The sequence below is a fragment of the Rutilus rutilus genome (assembly GCF_951802725.1).
Source record: "Rutilus rutilus genome assembly, chromosome: 17".
NCBI classification, from domain to species: domain Eukaryota; kingdom Metazoa; phylum Chordata; class Actinopteri; order Cypriniformes; family Leuciscidae; genus Rutilus; species Rutilus rutilus.
The window spans coordinates 2,495,419-2,521,161 of NC_140230.1; the positions used below are offsets into that span (position 1 = coordinate 2,495,419).

The window sequence follows — 25,743 nt, forward strand, 5'->3', positions numbered from 1 at the left end:
AGTGTGCGCATGTCAAAACATCAGATCCGATTTGAAACTTGTGACATATAAACGCGCGCATCAACCCGATTACTTTATTTATCATTCATGTAAACACCTTGTTCGGATTCATCAGTCCGATTGATTTCATTCCGATTGTGTCCATGTAAACGCAGCTATTGACATGGTTAAGGATGCGAGCCATTCTGGAGTTTCTGTTTGCTATTAGTTGGTGTCCAAACATGTTAGCATCTCGAGTCTGTGAAAGTAAATTACAATAATATTACAAATATTGGCCTATAAAATCAAATCAAAGGTCTTCACAGGTCAGAATATAAACACAATAAGAAAACACAAAATGCAACTCTAAACTAAGAAGAAAATGAGAAATAACATATATTATTATATATTTGATTTATAGTAGCTGTAAAAAAAAAAAAAAAAAAATTCAGAGTTTTTAAACATCAGTGCTTGGAGTGCATTAGGCTATATTTGCAGTTTTGCAATATTTACACATATACACAATATTTGCAGAAAGTGTCCAAATTCACGTCTCCATTTTCAGCTCCTCCCCTCCTGCACACGAAAACTCTCGCCGATCGGTTACATCCAGCCGCAGCCGATTTCGAACACACCTTAAATTTTAATCAAACTGACTAGATTTTTTTTTTGTACTTGCAGTTTCATATTATTTTAAAGCACATGGCCTATACTATTTAATTCTGTATTATTAATTTTTCAATACGGAAGCAATATTTTCTTTATAGGCTATAGAGGCATCCTTTTCATTAACCGCATGGCGCTTCTCGTCTATGTGACTGACTTAACTGTTTGCGCTACAAACTAGTGTGCTTATTAGTAGGCTACGTTAAACGTACAGTATGTAATCTTTTTCGCCGCTAGGGGTCGCTAACCTCTTACAATAACAAAGGCGTAATTTGATGACGCAACATTTGCTAAGAATTATGGATCTTGTCGTCAACGTCAAGCCGACCGATCTAATAATGTTTATGGACTGAATACATCAATGTTTTTATCATGACTGTGATATGAAGCAGGTCGGGATTGCTAAGAGACAGCTATCAGCTCCACACGCGACGCGAGTCCCGCGGATATAAAAGGAATAAGGACATTTCAATTTACCGAACTACACGCAAGTGCAGAATTACTACTCACAGGTCAGTTTATTAGACAAATTAAACTTGTGAGGTAACGCAGCGCTGTTTCACTTGGTCTAACATTACACTATCACACTAAACTGCATTTGAATGTGTTGAAATGTATGTGTTAGTTTGTCTGTATGAGACTAGCAGTAAGCTAGATCAACATTAGAATAATACAGATCATATTCTAACATTTTATCATTGTTGAACTATATAACATTGATTAGTTTTATGTAAATGTGCTCACCTGTTTAATAAAGTACATGTAGGAGCGGTCGAAGTCTTGGACGTGGAGCTCTCGGCATCTCGAAAACACTGCGCTGATATTGATTCTCATTTTAGTTCTCCTTTTTTATCCAAAGTCTGCTTGCCATGGTCCATAATGTTTGAACGAAACAACAACAGCGTGCAAATAGACATTACGAACTACACAGTAGTCCACGTCTGTCGCTTTGGTTAATATCAGAGGGCTCTGGCAGAGCCCGTCTACGGAGAGCCTGTCCACTCCCTATTAAGCCCTATTGTACCGAATTTTGGTTGTAGTACCACCAGAGTTCCACTGGGGGCGCTCGCCATGAGTGCAAAATGAATGGGAGTCAATGGGGCTAGACGGCTAAATTTGTCTCTTTCACCCGATTGCCGTTGAGAAATCTCAGATGTGATTGTAGATTTTGCAAGTTCAACATGGGTTTTAGGTCGAAAGTTGAATGAACGAGTACTTATGTCGTTTTGATTTCTTACAGGTTGAGTTGTTGTTGCCCATAACACGCTAGCATTCTGCTAATGACGTCAGCATTCTGACGTCATTGACATTTTAAAAGACTTTTTAAACCAAATAAGTGGCTCTAAAAAATCTAACACCCAGCAATGTGTAATTTCTTTGCATCTCCTTTCGAATACAACATTCAAATTACTAGACAAAAAATTATATCCTGAGAAAAGTGGATTTTGAGGGGTATCCCAGCAAACACAGAACGTTGGCGCAACGTAGCCAACCTTCTAACAACGTTTTAACAACATGGCCAAAAGGTTGCTATAACTACGTTGTGTGGTGAAGGTTGTTACAGCGTTGTCACAATGTTGACATTGAACCACCGTTCAGGGCCATTGCTTAAGGTTGTGCCTAGGGTGTCTGGACAACCACTGGACTACATAATGTACTCGTCACTGCCCTGAAGCGCGAAAATCAGACTTTTAAATTCCAACCACCTGTTGGGCTCATTGTGTTCTCATTCATCATCGAGCAAGATACGTGAGTAGCCTATTGCATTTAGCCTACCTATCAAACACAACCTACAACTTTAATTTCTAATTTGATTAATGTTGCATCGCTCGCACTATTTAGTTTTTCGTTTGATCTTTCCGCTTTCCGAATTTAGTCTCATTCGTTTCTTTGCTCCTCTGGATTTGTGGATGTTTCCCCGGTGACACCTCCTGCTTTCGGCTACTGTCCGCCATATACAGACCCGCGGTTTTGTTCATTAAATGTTCTGATCTGCCTTTGCTTTTTATGTTTTATTTATTATACTTAAAATAAATTTGTATATTCGTTTATTTATTTCTTTTTTTTTTTTTCTTTTTTTTCACAAATGTAGCCTATGACTTTTGGAAGTGCAATTTGATTATATGCAGTTTTAATAAAGTTGAATTAACGAAACCTTCTGTCATTTTTACTCTTCAAAGTGTTGGCTACACTTGCAGGTGTTGATAGCCCCATTAAATAATAAAACAATAAACGATAAAAAGTATATAATTATCTAACAAAATGCACCATATAAAAATATTGTCAGAACGTCGTCTCTCAGTTCCTGAATGTCGCGCAACAACGTTGCTACAGCCCTGTCACGTCTTACATTTCTACGTTGTTACAATGTTGCGAGCACGTAGACAGCGACGTTGCCACAGCAGAAATGCAACGTGCCAGAGACGTTGCCACAACGTAAATGTGTTTGCTGGGATACCGCCATTGACCTCCATTCATTCTGCACTCGTCCTGTGAGCGCCCTCATATGGAATCAGAGTGGAACTGCAACCAGTTCAGAAGCCGGAAGTGTAGTGAGAGTGAAACTTCTCGCCATATTAGACATTCTCTGGCTCTGGTTACCATGGCAGTACGAGCGGAAACCAGGGACAACGCGGATATGACGCCATTGACGGCGACAAAACGGAAATAAAAAAACGTGACGTGTTTTTGAATTAAATTACAAATGTCTCCTCATGGTTTGAAAGTTGTTGGAAACAGTCGGGATAATGTAAGTACACAACTAAAAAAAAAATATAACATAGATATAGTGATTTGTGCTATTTTTAAAGCAAAAAAGTTACATATTGTGCCTTTAATAAATAAAAACAATGTGTAAAGAAATACCTGTTTACAACGTCAATCACTATAATAGACTGTTTTTGCACAGCTAAAATAGCCTAACTGGAGATGATAATTAACACCGAAAGCCTTGAACATTCAAAATTAATATGACTCCTAAGTTAAGAATAAGGTGAATACAGGCCTAAAGTATTGGAGTAAACAAGCGATTGCAGTGTGATAGCTACTGTAGATGACTTAATTTAAACTTCTGTAGCCTAATGCATAGTTTATTGTTTTATGTTTTACTCAAAAGAGAGAAAAGATCTACTGTAAATTGACAGCAATTCACTAAGTTGTTTTTGAACGATGAACTCCTAAAAATAATTAGGAGTTCATATTAGTTTTTTATCGACACCAATGGTTCAGTGAAAAACCTGTATCTTGATCAAGCGACACTGTTACTACACAGCGCTAAGAGATCCAGTAAATAAATCATTTGAATTCGCTACTTAAGTAATAACATTGCTGAGAGATCTAGTGAGAAACATTCACATTTCTCTGTTATTAACGGATCAAACAGCGCGTGGAAGCCAGGAAGAAACATTGTGCCATGAATGAACTATCCAGTGTCCACAGATCTGCAACATTTACCATGGATTTACTGTAGTAACACTAACTGCAACCATGGAAGTTTGGCTGGAATAGTAGGCTAATGCTTTCAAGTAACATTAAGTTGGTTTTATTTTGACATTATGAATAAAATTGCTGCCCTCAAATGTTAATCTGAACTAAAAATAGACCTTTGTTTATAACTAGGCTACTAAAATATTAGGCTACATTTTTTCCAAGGAGCTGTTTTGTTTTATATGCTCATAAGAAGAATCTATTATAGGTCCATCATTGCTCTAAGTAATTTTTTTTTTTTTTTTTTTTAAATCATACTTTATTATATTAGTTTTAATAAAAATGAAAGAAATCTCTGGCATTTCTTCACAAGTTCTTTTAAATGTCACTTTGTATTTAAGAAACACGTGCCCTTTAGTCATTATTTGGGTAGCACACATATTCTGAATGCCTTCGGCAGAATTCAAACAAGCCATTTTAATCTAGATTAATTCCAAGATTACAGTGAGATTAATCTAGATTAAAAAAAAATAATCTATGCCCACCACTAGTCCATACATACCATTTTCATCTCCGTTCATGCCGTAACTCTGTCTGACGCACCCACCGCTAGCCTATCTTAGCACAAAGACTGGAGGTAAACGGCTCCATCTAGCATACTGCCTAGAGCCCTGCACAGGGCAAAACATCCAGCCCTAACCGAGACCTGGCCCGTGGTGTTCAAGCCCTAATCCGGCCCCAGCCCGAAAACGTCTGCAATTTTTCAGCCCGACCCGACCCGACCCGACCCGAGACCAACATCAATATCACTTTAAGCTCTCTCTGACGCGCGCGCTTTCTGATATGCGCTGTGTCTGCTAGACGCACACACATACACACACACGCTACTAGGTAAAATTGTATTATAGGCAAGCCAAATGTGATCCAGCAGTAAATAAAGATCTACAGCCTACCTTTCTTTGATGTCAAGTAACTTTACTGAAGAACAACGTTTCAAAGAACTCTTCGCCAACTGGCTAACGTTAAATAATAATAAAAATATAATAAAGAACTGAGTTCCGTTGAACTGAGTAGCCTCATTCACTGTTTATTCGCGATCGTTGTGAAGGAAAAAGAATAGCATCCACTGTTGAAGGCTTCAGGCTCGGTAATCAAATCAAAACTCTTTCAAAATGCAGCTTTTCCTGATCGGGAACTTTAAGTAACTCCCCACGCTCCAACTTCTCCCTGATGCTCTGCATGGTCAGCTGTCACCTAATGCATTGCACGCGCGTTGCGTTACTCGCGTGATCGCATATTGCGTTGCATATTTATAATATTATCAATATAACAATATTTCATACAGTAGCCTGCGCTCTGCACGTATATTATGGCCTCAATGAAAGGAGAAAAGCTAAATGAGCCCGAGTCCGACCAAAGCCCAATCTGTAAAAAAGTAAAAAATTGACCCGACTGCTCCCAATAAGTGACAAAATAACGCCAACATTTTCCTATTTACATGCTGTGATTTGTATAGTCACAGCGTGTACAAATAACATGGTCACAAATTCTCAGAAGGAGAAGCAGTGCTTGGGCGGAGTGATTTGCGGAGTGATCTTGAAGTAAACAAGAGCAGCCGATCCCAGAGGTGAGCAGCAGCACAGCAGGGTAAAGATGGAATAGCACAGGTAATCTGGCTCTGGATTGGTCAGTGGAGTGAAGGACACATTAACTGGAGGCTGCACAGTGACCACAGTCTGCCCTGCATATGGCCCTTACTGGCCAGATACTGCCGGAGCTCCATTATGCTGCACAGGTTGAACTGAAGTGCTGGGATAACTCTCAGAGGGAGGGAATCCAATACGCTGATTTCACGCAGCCGTTATTTTGAAATCGAAAGCGAGGCTCCGGTGGGAAGAAAACCGGAAGTGTCGCCTTTATTCACAGGAGAGTCGTGAATGCGATGGCGTATTGTTGTGTTTAATGATGTTGTGTCAGTTCTAAAACTGTACATACATTTCTTTCATACTTTAGACTATATACAGTGAAATTCATTTATAAATATATATAAAAAAAATTATAATTCAGAAAGTAAAAAAAAAGAAGCAGGAATGAACTATATACATATCCTATATTGGATATTAACATCCAATTGTGTAAATCGCGGCAGCAGCTTCAGGTTGGTAGTCCAAAGGCATTGTTGTTTATCTTTACTTCCGGGGTTTTTCCCACCGGAGCCTCACTTTCGATTTCAAAATGGCGGCTGCGTGAAATCAGCGTATGGAGTATTCTGGAGGGTCCTGCTCCAGTGGAAGTAAAGGCTGCCCTACTTCCATTGGAGACTTTTTGGGACCCATGTTTCTTTTTTATATTTTTCCTGCACCCCTGAAGGAATAAGAAAGAAAGGAATAAGTACGTCTGTTCCTGGTGTGTAGTAGGGTGAAGATTGATCTGTTATGTGTGTCAAGTTCCTCTTCTGGTTACGGGTACCTGGGTTGTGTTGTACTGTAAGGGGAGGAGTGAGAGAATTTTGGCACAGATTTACTGTTTACTGGAACTTTTCTTGTTTGACTGCAGACGTCACTTGGTGGAATCAACATCAGGAAAAATAAATACCATGAGACATATGATTTAATGATTCCTGAGCATGTTTTTTTTTGTTGTTTTTTTTAAATCAGGTTATTGTTCAGCAAATCCTATTTGACAAACACTTTTACTGTTGATGTTGTTTGATGGGAACTAACAGTCTTTGTGGTATTTTTGTTTGCTTGTCTGACAAAATTCACTTCTCATAAATGCTCAGGAAGGTGTAGGTGTTATACTGTCAGACGCATCACTTTCTGCACAGTTGGTTGAAACTTGTGTTGCACATCTTGTTTTATAGAGTTATAGACAAACTCTTCTGCTAAAATGTAATAACTTAAGTCATATTCAATTTTTTTATTTTATCCTCACATTGTTAAATTCAATGGGGGTTTCTTAAAAGGTCTTCCATCTTGAAGACATATTAAACAAAGTATATGTACAGTATATGGGTATTACAATCTGATGAACAGCGTCCTTCCTGTGACTTTTACCCATTCATTCTCAATTATCCCCCAGACCTCAAACTCATTGCGCTCAGGGAGGCAAGAGAGACGCCACAACCCGCTGTAACTTTAACCCCTGGTGTCGCTGTCAAACTGGACACATTTTTTCCATTGTTTTATTTTTGTACCTTAGATTTTATCATCCAATTCTTTTGAGGAAGCACTGCCTACCTTGCCTCCTCAGATGAAAGGCCCCGGATGGATGGATAGATAGATAGATAGATAGATAGATAGATAGATAGATAGATAGATAGATAGATAGATAGATAGATAGATAGATAGACCTGGCTAAAACATGCTTCTTGTTCATCTCATATGCACTAAGAATATATTTCTGTTATTAATAACTGAAAATGTAATTCAGTAATTAAGAAAAACAAGAAAAAGTTTTTCATGATAAAAATTTAATTAGCCAATCAAAGCTTTCATTGTTTAAAACATACCATAATCAGCGTATGTTTTAAGTACAATGAGCAAACAACATTTCAGATGCTGAGAACCAAATCTGTTTCTAATCTGGATCCAAACATGACAGCTCTAATAGCTGTTATTTATTCCTAATAACCATAATCTCTAAGACAATGAACAAAACAGTGAAAACAAGCCCAATAGCAACGGCGACATGATTCAGGGTGCGTGCCGTTTTGGAGTTCTTCTCTGCTAATGCTTGCTGTCCTGAGTAGTTGGCATTTCGAGTCTGTGAAAACAATAGTGAAACATAATGTTAACCACTTCGGTTCTCATCCTGAATTTATGAAGGTATAAAAGAGTAGCAAAACTCGAGAGCACGTAGTTTGAGAACTTGTACAATAAATATTCCTACTTGTACGTGAAAATTTACACTCGCAGCTCCAATGTGAAAACCTGTAAATTAAAAATCTGAAGTTGAATGTTGAAATTTGCACTCGCAGACAATAGTCACAAACCTGTATTCTGAATTTGAAGCTGCAGACAAGTAGTCACAAATGTGTAAAATGCCATTCTCAGAAATACAATGACAGACAAGGCGCCAACCAATAAAACGGCTGCTTTGAACACCCCCGCTCCCACCCCCATTTCTCTCTCGCTGCCACTGAGTTTCAAGTGCACAAGTTAGTTTTGCACCTGATATATCGCGAAAAGAGTAACAAAAGTCAAGGCGTGAAATTTGAAATTGCAGTGACAGATTTGAGAAGTTGCAAGTGCCTAATTGAGGTTGTACTGTGAATGTGAATGTAAGATTAAATGCAAATATATACAGTATTACAAGTTTGTGTCTGTCGTTGGAATTTCTGAGAATGGCATTTTACACATTTGTGACAACTTGTCTGCAGCTTCAGATTCAGAATACAGGTTTGTGACTATTGTCTGCGAGTGCAAATTTCAACATTCAACTTCAGATTTTTATTTCACATGTTTTCACATTGGAGCTGTGAGTGTACAAGTACGAATATTTGTTGTACAAGTTCTAAAATTCACATCTACATGCTCTCGAGTTTAGCTACTCTTTAACCTTCATAGTATTTCTTTGCCATTGGCTCGTTTTATATACTCGAAGATGATAGGCTTTCTAAGCGAAACCCCATTCGTCGTCATCCGACGTAACTCGGAGTGACAACGAAAGGGAACCGAGGTTACGCTAGTAACCGAGTACGTTTTGCTACTCTTTAACCTTCATAGTATTTCTTTGAGCCAATGGCACAGGGGGGAATTCTCAAATGAGGGAGGAAACTCCACCTTTGTGGATGGGTTTTCTTATAGTTCAACATATAAAGTTTAATTTCCATTTGATTGAAGATTCAGGTCAAAGGTGTTTGAAACACTATTTAGTTTAACAAGCAATCAAAATTATATATTTTTGTTTATTTATTAAAACCAAGTTACACCAACATGTCATCAAATGTATACGTTTTAAACATTTCATTTACTTTTTATTGGTAATAATTCAAATGCAAATGTTAATCCTAATGCAAATGAAAACTTTCATTTAACTGAGTGCTCAAATAAAAATTGTTTGCTCATGGATCTTTATTCTGAGTTATTTACTTTGTAATTAGTCATTTCTACCAGTTTAACCTGTTTGGGCTGCTTTGCCACGCTTTGACAGACAGAGTGTCAAGAGAAATAAAACAACGTCAAGTGGGACAGGCCTGGAATTTCCCCCACGATTTAGGAGATTTCCCGTAAAGGAAGGAGATTAAACTAAGACTGGATTTATGTGTTCAGTCAGGTTTTTGGACAACATTTGCTAACATACTCTTATTATGCATATTGAAAACCAAGTTAATAAGTTAGCAGATGCTTTTATCCAAAGCAACTTACAAATAAGGAGAATAATAGACAAACCAACAACATACAATATACAAGTGATGTGAAGTCCAGTTAGTCTAGTACAGTACATGTAGCATTTAGCAACATAGCAGTTGTTAGCTACATCTGTGATGAAAAAAATTAGCTTGTAAATAGTTTTTCACATATGAACATAATTTAGGCAGATGTTTAATGTAAAGTAAGTTAATTTAACTTTCCAGTATTATAGCCTGTGTGATTAGCTTATCTAACCTCGTTCTTTTGCTTTTGTAGTAAAAGAGAATTGTGGACAGAAGATTATTTTTATTTTTACCTTTTATTTTTATCTTTTAATAAATTGTTAATAAATGTATAAATCAAACATTGAATAAAAACGATTCAAATATTCATTAAAATATATGTTTACACACATGATTATTAATGCTTCACAAATGAATTGATGTTTAAAAAAAAGTAAACATCACTCAGAAATTTAAAAATGATCAATATTAGCATGAAAAACATTTTTATAAGCATTACTTAAGAAAATGTTATAAAAGGTGAGTAAAATTTAATTAGAGAAAGTATAAACTTTACTTTATAATTTCTAAGAATTTGTTTAGCTGTTACTTGAAAACATGCTGTTACATTAACTTTCCGTTTCTGAGTGAACACTGTTTCTTAGATTTTGTTTTCAGTCAAATTATGTAGCATACTGGATTACAACAGTAAAATAATAGTTTTCTCTTAAAAAAGTGTGTTGAAGGGGTCTCCAGTGCCACACCTCTTTCTCGCGAACTGAAAGTCATTTGATTGAGACAAAAAACTGGACCAACGCCCATCCGTGTTTATCAGTGATGGCAATTATCTGCTGGATGAAGGAACTTTATAATGCTTACATATCCCACAAGCTCAAGTTGTAACAGGCCCCTGACCTGTTTAGTTGTCAGGTGCATCTCTTTTTTAGTTATGAAATTATTTAAGTGAACTCAACCTGACGGAGACATATTTACTTAAACGCTGAATGTAAGTTAAGTTTTAAGTTTAAGCTTGCAGATTCAACCACATATGAAAATGAGTGAAAAACTTTGAAAAACTTCCTCAGAGTTCTGCATATGATTTCCACAGAAAAATTATGTATACATTATGTATACATACATTTATACATTATACATACATTTTATACTAAACATGTATTTATAATTGTGTGTGTATATATATGATGTTTTGTTTTAGATTTTTTTGTTTAAAAAGAGACTTTGTTTCCATCTATAAACTGATGTCAGTGCAAAATAATCCATACATTCCCCAAACCACAATGCAAAATTAAAACTTGTTTCCCATTTGTGAACACATAACCATTGATAGAGGCTCATAATAATAATAATAATAATAATAATAATAATAATAATAATAATAATGTTGCCCCAAAGAACCACAAATTGATTAATAGAAAAAAAAATTCATACAGTATAAATAATTAATACTTATTTTTCTATAGTTTTTTCTTTGCGTGCCTTAAAGGGTAATGATAAATAAGGAATCCCTGTAATTATGAACTTGATGATTATCAAGCTCCTTGCTCTTTATATTTTTTATATTTTACATTACTTAACACTAAAATGTAACCCATGGTAAATACATGCCTAAATATTTTGACTTCTCTATCGCAGGAATTGCTTTTTTGATTTGATTTATAATGAGATGTTATGTTTAATTATGCTTATATAAAGACTAAAGAAATTAAATAAATAGTTCATAAATAAAAGGAAAGTACTAATACTTACGGAGCAGGAGAAAACCAGTGCAGCGATACCCAGAGGTAAGCAGCAGCACAGCATGGTAAAGATGGAATAACACAGGTATTCTGGCTCTGGATTGGCCAGTGGAGCGGCTGTCACAAAAACTGTAGGCTGCATGGCGACCACAGATTGCCCTGGATATGGCCCTTGGGCATAGGGGCCCTGGGGCACTGGCTGGCTTGGAAAGGATGGAGGGTATCCAGCAGGATTGTCCTGGTATGCTGGTGGTGGTGGTGTAGGCTGCAGCATTCCTGATTTCTCTGATGAATTCCAGGGACCTTGAGGCTGATTTCTGGGATCCATTTTTCTGATTACTTAGTTTTGAATTTGATTGCAATTTCCTTTGCGTTGTCCTCTGCAGGGATGAATGTATTGCTGTATCCGGTTCAGACTCTTACTGTATATACAGGCAGCAGCAAATGGGAGGCGAGTTGTTGTAGGGGTGTGACAATAACTTTTGGCACTGTTCCCATCATACTGTGACTGCGGGAGCCATCTTTGTCTAACAATGACCCTGAAGAGACATGAAATATCAAGAGGATCAGTTGGATTACACTAAAAAAATATATACTTTAACTCAATTCAATTATGGACAGTGGTTCCACACAACCAACTAGTTTTTATTGACATTTGTTTTTAATCTCTGCAAAATCATTGTGTTATGACAACACAAATGAATTTGAATTCTTGTTAGCAGGTCCTCAACCCACGCACAAGCTCAACACTTTACAATGGTAACCACCCAAAACACTAACATAACAGAAACTTTTAAATACCAACATAATAGAACAGTAAACATTAAATAGTCTCCCCAATTGAAAAAAATAAAATAAATACCCACTGTACAGGAGGTCAGTGTACCCTCCTCCAGGGCACTTCATCCTCGCAGACGGAGGGTACCCGTGTCTCCAACACCCACTTCCCCCTCATCACTCCCTACAAGAGGCCAGTACGAGGTGTGGGAGCCCAGCGCTTTAATCTTCATCATTCCAGGGCACGCTCCATTATAGAGCGTGCTTTTGGGATGATGAAGACCAGGTTCCGATCCATCTTCCTGAAAGCGCTGGAGGTGCACCACACCTTTGTACCTCATGTAAGTTAAATGAAAAATACATTTGCAAAAAATATAATTAACTTCTTTCTTCCAGACCATATCATTTTTTGTTTTGTTTTTTCATTTCAGGTCATCACAGCCTGTGCCATCCTCCACAACATCTGCCTTGGGGTTGGTGACATCATGGCCCCGGAGGATGAGCATGAGGAGGATGATGCGGAGGATGAGGGGGAGCGTGTTTTGGAGACGGTCAGTGGGGCTCCCTGGCGTGACCAGCTGTCTGCAGAGGTGTCTGCCCTGGAGGAGGTTCCCATTGACCATGATTATTTGTAACAGGCAAGTCAGAGAACTTTAAAGCTATTATGGCCAAAACCAAAAATGAATGTCCATAGAATGGGTTTACATGTTGACATTTTTTATGCTTTGATTTGAGGATGAGAATTTATTTTATTCTTCCCTCTTTTTGAAATGATCTCAGTGAGATGGCAGCCGTCGATTGAGTCAGCCCTGCAAACCTGTTGTTATTCAATGCAGTGGACAGTGAAAATTATGCAGTCAAACACTCTGGAGACCATCCTAGATGATGTCCCACCCACCGGCAGAGAGGCCTTACCAGCGTCTCTATTGTGGAGCCCACCCGGGTCCAGCAGCTCCACCAGGGTCTCCCTGCTCAGCTGAAATCTTAATTTATGTACTGTTCATTTAAATTATGTTGTCAGATGATATTTGAGTTATGTTGTAAATGGTTATTTATTATTTATAAAACGTTATTTATCTATATAATTATTTATTTTTTCCAAATGTTGTTATAGTATAAAATATTGTTTGTTTTCAAATTGCCTGTCAAACCTGTCATTAAAAAAAAAAGCAATGTCAAGAACTGTTCCTTTTTATTTCATATCCCAACACATCAAGTTACTTAAAAAATAAACAATGCACAGAAATGGAACAAAAATGTTTATTATTCATTTTAAATAAACTGTACACAAGTTTGAAAAAAAATACATCATTTAATATAACTTAGATTACAAAAATAAACTGTACAAAACTTAAGTTTCCTCTTTCCATTTAATGTAAATAAAAAATCCTCTTTTATATATACATAAAAATATATATATATATATATATTTCTCCACCATACGCTCAAGAAGCACAAACAGCCTGTCCATCCTCTCCCTGCTCTCTCGAGCTCTCCTCTCCTCTGCCTCCCTTTGCAGAGCCATGTCCTCTCTAATGAGGTCCAGCATCTCCTCATCATAGTCCCGCTTTCTCCGTGCTGGTGGTGGTGCTGGTGCGAGTGCTGCTGCTGCGGGTACTGGTGCTGCTGACAGAATGCCTCTGTCCCAACACCTCATCCATGAGGACAAACCAGGGCCACGTTTCAGCAGTGGCTTTCCCACCCACTCCCTCTCCTGTCCCAGGACACTTGCAATCCTAAGGCAGAGCAAATTAACCATGGCTTGTTAACAACAACAGCACATTACACTTCAGCAAAGATGTGTGTATTAACTTTCTTACTTTGTATTTTGTTTTTAAGTTGTCCCATTTTTTCTTTGCCTGCATGGGGGTTACCTTCCCCAGCAGGCCCATTTTCTCCAGAATTGCTCTAAAAAAGCAGAAAAGGGTACTTATGAAAAATTATAACACAGGGGTGCAAATGAAATATTAACATTAGTGCATTGTTAAAACTGAAAAAAGACACATCAGGACATGCATTCAAAATAGTTTAGAAATCATATTTCTGGATACTCAAATGTGGTTAAAACCTTTGTAAACATAACTTGCATGACAGCACTACAAAAACACATAAAAGTGAAACCCATTGCATCATCTACTGCTTTTCTTATTGTTGTGGGTTTTCTAGGGTGAGTGATATTTATTATAATACACAAGTGAGACAGACTACTGCAAATTTTACAAGTAGGTGTTGTCTTACCTCCAAGCCACGCTGGCGGAGTTTTTCACCCCGGTGAATAAATGGTCGTTTTCAGACTTCGGTCTGCTCCTTGCTCCCTGAAAATTATTAAAGTAATTAGCACAAGTTTTGCGTCTAACCACCTGACAAATAAAGCCACCCAGTGGTAACAAAGGAGTTAAGATGAAGTTTATAAGAAATAAAAACTTGTGGCTTTTGACTGTGGTTTCGCTAGCTATTTAAGTAAATGAAAACATAATACTTACATTTAAAAGTGAATTTTCCCTCAACCACCGAACTCGAGGACGCCATTTTTTCAAATGAAAATGCTTTCGTCACCGGCGCTCAATGACTTATGGGGTAGGATAGGCCACTAAGGATCCGTTTTTGTATCCTTCCTTTCACGGGGAAAGAAGGGTGCATTTGGCATCGCTTTTAGCCTTCGTCGCGCCGTGATGACGCAACTGGCCATCGAATACGGCCTTCGAAGGATGCATATCTGAACTGGGACAGCCGTCATCGTGCCGAGGTGACGCAATCGGCCTTCAAATGCGCCCTTCGAAGGATGCAGTCTTTGAATTGGGACGTCCTTCTTCGCGCCGCTGTGACGTTTTGTCGTGCCGCGGTGACGCAATCGGCCTTCAAATATGGCCTTCGAAGGACGCAGCCTTCACTCTGGGACACAGCTAATGTGTGTCTTCTTCTTCTTCTTCTTCTTCTTCTTCGTTGATGTTTAACGGCAGTTGGGATCCAACATTAATGGTGCATTTCCGCCACCTACTGTACTGGAGTGTGGGCCGGAGATAAGTAACTAAACCATCTTCCATTCGATTCCTTCCCGTGACCCTCCCTCGGTCCCAACCTTTTGTTGAATGTTATATAAATGTCTCCCTTTCTCCTCTGCATCCCAATATACCTGCCATTTTATTTTAATTTCTGACCAGATTTGTGCTTTGGCTTCTGCTTTAGGCCATCCTTAAAAATATTTTGGTTTGCAGTAACAGCAAAAAAAAAATAAAAAAGGGTCGGTAGGTAGGTCTATATTTTTTTATATATATAAAAATAATTATATAAAAAAGTATATATTTTTTTATAAAAAATAAAATAAAATCGGGGTCGGGGGGGAGAGAGAGAGAGAGAGAGAGAGAGAGAGAGAGAGAGAGAGAGAGAGAGAGAGAGAGAGAGAGAGAGAGAGAACATTTTTCACCTATGTCTAGGGGCTGTTTACACCAGGCCACTTCATGCGTTTTCTCAGATCGGATTGTCATCTGATTTATCAAAACGATCCCATTTACATCCTATAGGCTAAATGTGTGTGTTTTTTGCGGATATAAATCCGATCTTCAATTCCCGCTATATGCAGATTTAATGGAGTGCACGTCACCGAAAGCAACAGTTATGAGATACATTATTTTATTGATCATCAGCTAAAATTTCTGAATCAAAGCCCGCAACAAGAGAAAGCGGAAACAGCCCTGGTAAGATCATTTCGTTTCTTTGCATTTAATGATGATGATTGTGTGTTAAGCGTCAGCGACTTACTTTCACTTTGATTTGCGATAGCACGTTGATGCTCAGCTTCTCATCTGCGGCAATGCGTGTTGCAGTAGCGTCGTCATATCTGACTAAAACATATAGCCTATAACACGCTCTCGCATGTTTATTTTTTAATAAACTATATTCAACAACATATAAAAATGAAATAATCTTTAGAGTAAAGCCGCAGCCATCATTACCAAGCGCGAACCATTGACAGTGAATGAAACGAAGCGAACTTAGCCTACAGGCCGTAGTGTGACATGCCTTAACCAATGGTGTAAACATAATCAGATGACGCGCCACGGGTTTTTATTTAAAAGAAAGAACGTAGCTTATGTTTGTATGTAGGTCTAGGCAATTTATATTCACAATACTTAATAACTAAGATTATTTTATTGCATTTGTATTAGTTGTTTGAAGAGTTAAAAAAAAAAATCGGTCGGTCTTAACGCAAGTTTACAACCGGCAAGTCGGTCGGACTAAAAGGGAAAATAAATAAATAATTGGGTCGGTACTAAATTGACAGGGTCGGTCGGGTTACGGCAAACAAGAATATTTTTAAGGATGGCCTTACTTATTGTAATTGCTATATCCACAGCTTCCCGTTTACTGGCTTGTTTTGCCAACCTATCTACTGTTTCATTTCCCTTCACCCCCACATGTGCTGGAACCCATGTCAATTTTACCCTTACCCCCATCTGACAAATCCGTGAATGAAGTTCTAGTATTTCATATATTATGTCCTGTCTTGCTTGTGACCTAAATGATTGCAAACTCTTCAGAACTGCACTAGAGTCTGAGCATATGACAAGTTTTGCTGGTTTAACTTCTTCTATCCACTGCAATGCCAACCAAACAGCCACCAACTCAACGGTGAATACTGATAAATTATCAGAAAGTCTACTCTGCATCTCTACCCCCATTTTTGGTACACTGAAAGCAGATCCAACTTTTCCAGATTCAGGATCTTTAGACCCATCGGTGAATATGACCAAATAGTTACTATACTTGTCATTCATCCTATCACAAAATTCCTGACAAACATCCAACACCTCTCTACTCCTTGTGTGGCTATTTAAAATCTCTAGATCCACACTACTGTTGGGCTAAATTCCTTTCCCTCTAGTCCCATCTCTTTCCCAATAGCATCACCCACCCATCCAAAACTCTGACTTTTAACTCTTTCGTGCTCCCAGCATACCTGTATAACTGCTCTTGTGGGGTGAGACCTATCTTGTCCTTGCAGGTTTGCCCAATAGTTGGCTGTCAACTGTTCCCTTCTTAATTGCAGAGGCATCTCACCCATTTCCACCTGTATTGCCACTGCCGGTGACGTATGAAACGCCCCAGAACATTTTCTTAATGCTTGTGCTTGATTCAAACAGCCGCTGTCTGGTTATATGGGTTTCTGTCTGGTTATATGGTGTGTGATTTTGACGGGTTTCAAGCAGGCCCGGATTGGCTAATCGGGAGCACCGGGAGAATTCCCGGTGGGCCGGTCTGTTTTATAGGCCAGGAGGGCCGGTGTTGTCATGGCACTGGGTTGAATGCTTTCCCTATAGCAGGGATAGGCAACTCCGGTCCTGGAGGGCCACTGTCCTGCAGAGTTTAGCTTCAGCCCTGATAAAAACTCACCTGCCTGTATCTATCTAGTAATCCTGAAAACACTGATTGCCTTGTTCAGGTGTGTTTAATTAGGGTTGGAGTTAAACTCTGCAGGACAGTGGCCCTCCAGGACCGGAGTTGCCTATCCCTGCCCTATAGGCTCCAGTCATAGCGCAGCCCCACTATTTTTATTATTATTATTTTTTCGCAGCCCCACAGAAAAAATAAATAAAGTCACTTTGTTAGAGATGTGCTAACAAAAAATAAGAGATACAAAACGAGGATAATAGCCTAGGCGCAAAGGCGGCGCTGAAAAGGCCAGAATAATAAAACATCTCTAGAAACTGCGGCCAAATAGCCTACGAGTCAGGGCCGTACCGACCATTGAGGTCTCCGAGGTCCGGACCTCGGTAATTTTTCCTGAGTAAATGAACGTTGTGAAATAATTGCCTAATATTAACTCTAATTTGGTGCTGCAGTGATTCGCATATCGCGACGATAACCGACCTCATCATCTGAGCTGCTTCAGCACTCAAACACCGCTCGTCGGCAATGGCAAAATGTTTGAGATGACCGATCAAAGCAAGCGGGATTTATGTTCACAGAAGCGCGAATCCCAACGCGACGCTTCACGAGATAAGGTGCAAGTGGTTAAACTAAACAGCTGTTTTACGATAGAAATTTTAAACGACCGACATAAATAATCACTTTGCAAAGACTGTATCAATCTAAGCTCAGCTTCAGGAAGGGGAGATTTACAGGTAAAGATAAAGAGACTGAGAGAAGAAGAACGAGAGAAGGAGATGGAGATGAGAGAGGAGAGCAGGTAGAGCAATAGCCTATAACATACTGTGCCCATAATGAGAATAACTTTATTACAATGGATTCCTATTTAACACAGATGTTCTTTGCCAATGACAGTGGAAAAATAATATGCCCCCGAACCCCCTAGCAAGATCACTTTTGGGACCTCTGTATTTATAAAACCCTGTATATTTTTGAAAAATACAATGAATTACAAGGCTGTACAGAACAGTGCACTATTGCAGACTTAGGCTCAATCCCAGTTCACCCCTTGCACTTTCCCCTTGTCTTGATTCTCTTTTGGTTGGAGGGGCAGCACTAGGGGTAGGGGGAAGGGCCAGATAGCCCTTGAAAGATTGGGCCATATATACTGAGGGTTTAATTACATTATTTTAGTCAGTCGGGAACTAAAGTGGGCCGGTCTAAGGCATGAAACTCCAGGGCTGAAAATGAGTCCCACTCCGGCCCTGGTTTCAAGCAACCGGTGTCATGTTCTATGTGTGATTTTTGACAGCTGTCTGAACTTTGTCCCAGTTATCTGTGGTTATATGGTGTGTCACAGGCACCCCCGGCTTCACACTCCCTCCCACCCTCCGCAGTGAAAGTGAGAAGTGTATGTCACACAAACACATTCCATCCTTTATATAATATAAATTATATAATCTAAAGCAATTTAACTAAGGTTGAAAAAGCAATTTTAATTTACTAAGGTTGAAAAAGCAATTTTACTAAGGTTGAAAAATATTCTGTTCTTTCAAAGTATAATATCTTATTGATCCAATTGTTTTAGTTTTAGCTGAATAAAAGTATATAAAAAGCTTACTAATACCAATTGTTTTAGTTTTAGATGAAAGTTTATAAAATCAGCTTACCTTATTTTAGAAAGTTGAAGTATACCATCGATGTCCACAAAAATGCAATGTATGAAAAGGAGTTAGCAATCAGAATGAAACATGGTCAATGTTTTGTTAGGGCTAAAATGTTTTAAAATTTATAAAAATGTTTTTTTTTTTTTATTATTTTTTTTTTTTATACATTATAAAAAGTTGTAATAGAGTTTTTAAAAATCAATGCATTATTAAAAGTGGTAAAAACAAAAAACTGTTTTTCCTGAATGTCTCAACCAGCGCACTCAAGAGAGGGGCGCGTGTGTCTCTGTGACTATGCGCGCGCGCGCGTGCCTGCATGCGCGCCCCTCACCGTCCAGCTCTGACCCCCTCCTAATGTCTCAACCAGCGCACTCAAGAGCGGGGCGCGTCTGTCTCTGTCTGACATCCCTCAGTACAGTGAAACTGAGATTAAACAATGTTACACAAATAATATACAATAATATCTTACTAAAAAAATCTACTGAAACCATTTAATTTAGTTTTAGATAAAAATCATATTACATAAAACATTAAGTTCTTTATAAGTATATAAAATAATTATCATGCTGAAGATGAAAAAACATTCTGTTCTTTTAAAAGGTTATAAATGAAATGGCTATAAAAAAAATATCTTGCTAAAGTTGAAAAACATTTTGTTCTTTTTAAGAGTGTATCTACTGAAACCATAAAATTCACCCTACATTTTTTAAGATAGCTGAAGCGTCTTTCTCACCACCTTTCTGGGGGGCGTGTATATGTCAATTTTTTTTTATTATTGGTAAGTTAATCTATTTTATATAGTCTATTGTTAATTCTACAGTAGCCTATTGAAGGATGCAATCATTTAAATTAGTTAAGTTGTTTATTTGCTTCACATAGGCACTATATTTCTATTATTAAATATATCTCTTATTAAAATAATGCTTATGTGTCTGACTGTACACCTTAACCGTAATAAAAAAATCAGTAACACTTTACAATAAGGTTCATTAGTTAACTACATTAATTAACATGAACTAATAATGAACTGCACTTATACAGCATTTGTTCATCTTTGATGTTAATTTCCACATTTACTAATACTTTATTAAAATCTTGTTAATATTAGTTAATGCACTGTGAACTAACATGAACAAACAATGAACAGCTTTATTTCTATTAACTAACATTAACAAAGATGAATAAATACTGTAACAAATGTATTACTCATTGTTAGTTCATGTTAAATAAACCTTATTGTAAAGTTTTACCAACCAATCATACCATAACATGATTCATTTACATTTTTAACCTTATTTCTTAACAAATAGGCAGCATATGAAATCTAATGTAATCAATCAGAAAATTATTGAGGTGATTAAAAAACTGTCATTACACTATCTGCCTCAGGAGCAGTGTTGCCAGATCTCGCGAGACAAATAAGCAACCAGGCCTGTGAAAACAAGCCCAAAACAAGCGACTTTTTCTACGGAGCCCCCCTAGGTTCCGGGAAGAGAAAAATAAATAAACTGTGTGCACGATTTTACAATCCGTGGGGACGGATTTTAAACTGTGGGTACAGATTGTCAATTTACATCCATGTGGACAGATTGGTAAACTGTGCGCAGTTTTAAAAAACTGCACACACGGTACAGTTTATTTATCCCCCCTGAGCTTCAAGACAATGACCACAAGAGGGAGTTAAACCACCTTTTAACATTATTTAACATTAGAAAACTGATGTGATGGGATATCAAATATAGACTGATGTACCAACTACATTATATACACAGTAAACCTCTTATAATTAAAATTTGCACACACAAATAAATATAATCCTGAATTCACAAATTCTTTATTTATTATTGCAGGGACTGCAGAAGATCCCATTTTTAAATAACTATAACCCAGAAACAGGATAAATTATTGATGATTTTAGTGTGCAGCAATAAAGTGGCTCCTGCTCTGATAAACAAATGAGTGAGTTAGAAAAGACTTCAATAAACTGGTTTAGACACAATTAAACCATTTGAACTGGTGAGGATGAGGCTTGGTCTAAAACATTTTTCTTAAGACTCATAACACTTTAGCCTTATATAAGACTCATAACACTTTAGCCTTATATATATATGAAGAATAACACCAACATTATCTTTCAAGTTGCTTCAGGTACCAAGGTGCAAATTAAACATATTTAACAACATAACAATTTGTCTGAGCTGAACCTATGAAATATCTGAAAATATCTTAAATATCCTGAAACATTCAACATGTTTTAGTGCTACATCCAGACATTCTTGATGGCCCACATTCAAACAAGAACATAATAAAACCATATAAATAATCAAAACAAACATAACAAAAACTTGTGTGAAATGAGAATGTAACTATCCTCTTGTTTAGTTGAGGAGAGTGTGGTGACCCAAAGAGGGCCAATCAAAGTCAAATGTCAAAGTGGCATATGAGCTTAAGACGCCACAGGACAGGTCAGAGTAGACAGTTTCACTCTCTGTAGAACATGGCCTTGTACTGATGTCTTTGGGGAATTCTTCAGGTGTATCTTCATACATCCACTGCTGTTTCCTTCATGTGTAGAGGCCAGAGCTTGTGCTGCAGAAAGAAAAGGTAAGATTTTCTAATGAGGGATACGGTCAAATTATACTTCAGCTATAACACTAGAAGATGGATACCTATAATTCCCTAAATCCTATTAAATATTACAGTACTTTGAGGATTATCATCATTCATCAAAAACAACTTTTCTTCTTAGCATCATATCCTGGCTCTAATAAAAAAGATACAGTAACAGTGCTTACCTTAATTAAAATTCATCTTCACTGTCTTCATCTGCATCCATCTCCCTGCTCTCTGATGCTCCACTCACAGAGTACATGCGACTATTGAAGCGCTGGAACATCTCTTGGCTTGGGGCAAAGTCCTTGCAGCATAAGCCTTGTCTTCTCAGTCCGTATTTTATGTGGAGTATGCTGCTGAGAGTTTCTTGTCCCATTCTGTTCCTCAGTTTGGACTTGACCAGGCTCATCTGTGAGAACACTCGTTCTACATCAGCATTGCTCAAAGGCATCGCGAGCAATGACAGAGAAAAGAGGGCAAGTTTTTTGAAAGTGTGGTCTCCACTGCTGTCTTTGTAATTGAGCACTTCAACCCAAAAGGCTTCTGCCTGGCTGTCCTCTTTGTTTGTCCATGGGAGATATGCAACAGCCTGATACTGTGTTTCAAGAGCTGCAAGATCACCAGAGTAGAGCTTCAGCATTGAGACTGAGCTGAGCTGTGGTTTAGTTTGTGACAGGATGACAGTCGGACTGAACACAGTCATAGATTTCCATATCTGGATGTTAGCTGGGAGTCTCTGTTGCACTTGTCTGCCCGCTTCCACCAAGAAGTCACGGCACCTGCTCTTCATATTTCTCTCAGCCGTGCTCTCCATTCTTGCCTCATCCAATGCCATCATGAAGGTAACCCCATAATTGACTGCACCCACAGGTAACAAAACACTGGGGTCTGTTATGTCAATTGCAAGCAGTTGTTCATCTGATGTGGGGATCATTCCAGGTCTCACCACTCTGGAGATGAGGCAGCGAAAGAAAAGAAGCAGACACTCCAACATTTTGAATGGATTGCCCCTGTCCTGCTGGAACAGCTTGTTGATCCTGTTGAATTCTTGTAGAAAAGGCATTAAAAACAGCAGGTACAGTTTGTTAACAGGATCACTGAACATCTGGTGCAGGATTTCAGCATCATAACATCTCTGGTTGTCTTTGGTTAGCTGAAAGTGAAGCTTCAATTCATCCCACTGATTGAGTATGCGCGAACAGCAATCATGGATGGAAAGCCACCGTGTACCTGACATCTGTACAAGCATCAAAGGGATTTCACCAGGATTGATGAGGCTGTAGATCTTTGCATACTCACGGCGGCGAAGAGCACTGTGGGAAAACCAGTTGTGAGAATGAGAGACCAAGTATTCAAGGTTGCGTGGGAGGGTCTCCACTGCCTTGCTTACACACAGCTGTATGGAATGGCACACGCACTTGAGCAGCTGGAGATTTGGGTTTTTCTGGAGAAGGTGAGTGTACACTGAATTCCTCTTCCCTACCATAACACTGCAGCCATCTGTACCTAATCCAATGCACTTTTTGATGTCCAGTCCAATACTCTGTAGAAAACGGGTCAGAGTGGAGGCAATAGCCTCTGCTGTTTCACCCTCCAAGTTTATTAAACCCAAAAAGGTGGACACAACTTTGTTCAGTGTCATACTGAAGTAGCGGATTACCACACACAATTGCTTGACAGATGAAATGTCTGTGCTTTCATCAATAACAAGTGAGTAATCAGCACCTCCAATATCCCTCTGAAGTTCTGTGAACATACACGGAGCAATGGCATGGTTAATTAATGCCGTGCATTTTGTCCGGTGCATTTTGATGTCTTTATCACAAGTTGAGCACATTAACTCCCCAAGATGATCGACTGATTTAATGGATGTGTGACAAGCTACATAAGTGGCTACCTTCAGCTCAGCTCTCTGTCTTGACTCATTCTGTTTGGAGACCGCGAACCCAATGTCTGTAAGCCTCATTGAGGAGAACGGTGCTAAGTTTTTTTTATGTTTCTCTGTGCTAGCATGTTGTACGAGGTCCGCATGGTGTGCACGTATTTCACACTTACATACTCATTTAATTTCATTTAGCATTCATTTAAGCATTCATTTAAGTTTACGTCACTCACTGACGAGTGACGACGTTTTCCTAACCATTGCCCTGCCCTGCTCTGCCTCTGATTGGCTAGTACTCGTTGCCATCTGGGTCAGAGCCAATTAGAAGCATGATGTGGGTGGGAAAAAACTCTGCTGTCTCCTGTGTGTATGGGGAAAGGGGAGGGACAGAGAGAACAGGCTAGACAAACTCCTACGTTGACAATTTATTATGGAGCTGGGATCAAGCCCAAATAAGCAACTACACTTTAGAAACAAGCCCAAAAAAACGCGACCCGCGACTACCAATATTTGTAAGCGACTTTACAGAAAAACAAGCCCAAAGTCGCTTACAATAAGCGGACTTGGCAACACTGCTCAGGAGATGATTGAGGTATGAAGATGTATCTGTATCTGTAGCAGCCTCCGCCATTCTTTCAAATCGACACTCTGAGTGCCAACCCGCCCTCCTCTGACTCTGATTGGCCGTGACCCTGAAAAAAAAAACAATCAATCCAACGATGGCAGCAGCGGCAGCGAGTATTACCCAATCAGGGGCAGAATAGGACGAGTCTTCACAGAATGCCGGTCGGATGATTTGCATGAGAGATGCTGCATTGAAGACAACTCCGGAAATACGGGACAAACCCCGTCCCGTATTGATTCAAAACGGGACACGTTATTTTATTCTCAAATACGGGACGATTCCGTATTTTAAGGGACGGGTGGCAACCCTACTTAAATCTGATCGATATCCTCTATCAATCTTTTTCCCTAACGCATCTGGCTCACAAGTCAGAACGATTTGTTGTGATATATTGTCATAATATCTTAAAATATAAAAGCTTATTTCAGTTGCTTTCTTAAATACATCATGTTATTGATACAGTCTGTTATATTGAAATGGCTCCCTCTGCTGGGTCTGGGTGATATAACAGCCTGTTATATTGAAATGGCTCCCTCTGCTGGGTCTGGGTGATATGACAGCCTGTTATATTGAAATGGCTCCCTCTGCTGGGTCTGGGTGATATAACATCATGATTTTTTCTGTCTCTGTCTATCTGTGTGTGTGTGTGTGTTCCATTAACCCTCTGGGGTCTGAGGTGTTTTTGGGGTCCTTGAGATGTTCTGACATGCCCTGACATTTGTGCTTTTTTCAGTTGCTTATAAACATAGTAATGGCAAAAAAAATTTACACACTATTTAGTAGGGATGCACCGATTGGGAAATTCTGGGCCGATACCGATACCGATGTTTAACTTAACAACTTGGCCGATGGCCGATGCCGATGTTTTTTCTTTTTGTTATTTATTCCTTCTTTTGTGCCACGGAAACATACAAGTCTTTCGGCTCTTGATCACACTATCCTAGAATGAGCACAAATTCAATCAGACCAATTTATGAAACAAAAAAAACCTTTAATGTCACTTTCTGGTTGACAGTTATAACCTTATAAAATAAGTTCTTTTTCAGTTGTTATGAGGAGCAATATGAGAGAGAAATGTGGTAATCATTGTCTGACCCAACAAAAAAAACATTATAATATTCATTTTATTTTTCGTGTTCGCATTTATGAGGGAAAAAACACGGGTGAATGTTCATACCAAAATATTAAATTTTAAGCGCGCACGCGCTCTTCTGCGAGAGAGAGAGAGAGAGAGAGAGAGAGAGAGAGAGAGAGAGAGAGAGCCCCGACGGCGCGCGCGCTGTCACTCACTATTCAGAGCGGTCAAGCTTCCCCGTACTTTTTGACAAGCGTCCTTGACAGGGAGGCCAGAGCTTCTTTGCAGCTCAAGTCGGCGGCGGTGTGTACAGTTAACGCTCTATCTGTTGACGGCGCTGAGGGAAAAGCTCCCGCCACTGGAAGAAGCGGTCGCCGCCCATTTGTGTCCTCCTGCGCACCCATCAAAGCCGTGCAGAACGTCTTCAGCACTCGCGGATCGTGCATACTCCGCCGCTTCTTCTGCTACACACCATGGTCGTTCTTTTCTCGAGAAAAGGAGTTTTCTCATAGAAAAAAATTAAATAAATGCGTCATTGTACCCAGCACTTCTG

At 38.8% G+C, this 25,743-nt stretch overlaps 1 protein-coding gene and 1 long non-coding RNA gene across 2 annotated transcripts; both read right to left on the bottom strand.

Moving 5' to 3' along the window:
- Window positions 1-13,330: 13,330 nt before the first annotated feature.
- Window positions 13,331-15,134, bottom strand: LOC311276230. Its single transcript, XR_014625042.1, has 3 exons — window positions 14,200-15,134; window positions 13,782-13,869; window positions 13,331-13,697 (listed from the first exon to the last, which is right to left on the bottom strand). It is a non-coding gene; the product is annotated as an uncharacterized lncRNA (long non-coding RNA).
- A 6,148-nt stretch (window positions 15,135-21,282) lies between these two features.
- On the bottom strand, window positions 21,283-23,612 carry LOC311276522 (protein FAM200A-like). Its single transcript, XM_084386222.1, has 2 exons — window positions 21,791-23,612; window positions 21,283-21,584 (listed from the first exon to the last, which is right to left on the bottom strand). Exon 1 carries the CDS (start codon window positions 23,572-23,574, stop codon window positions 21,796-21,798), a length of 1,779 nt encoding a protein of 592 aa, XP_084242348.1. The 5' UTR covers window positions 23,575-23,612; the 3' UTR covers window positions 21,283-21,584; window positions 21,791-21,795.
- Between the last annotated feature and the right edge of the window lie 2,131 nt (window positions 23,613-25,743).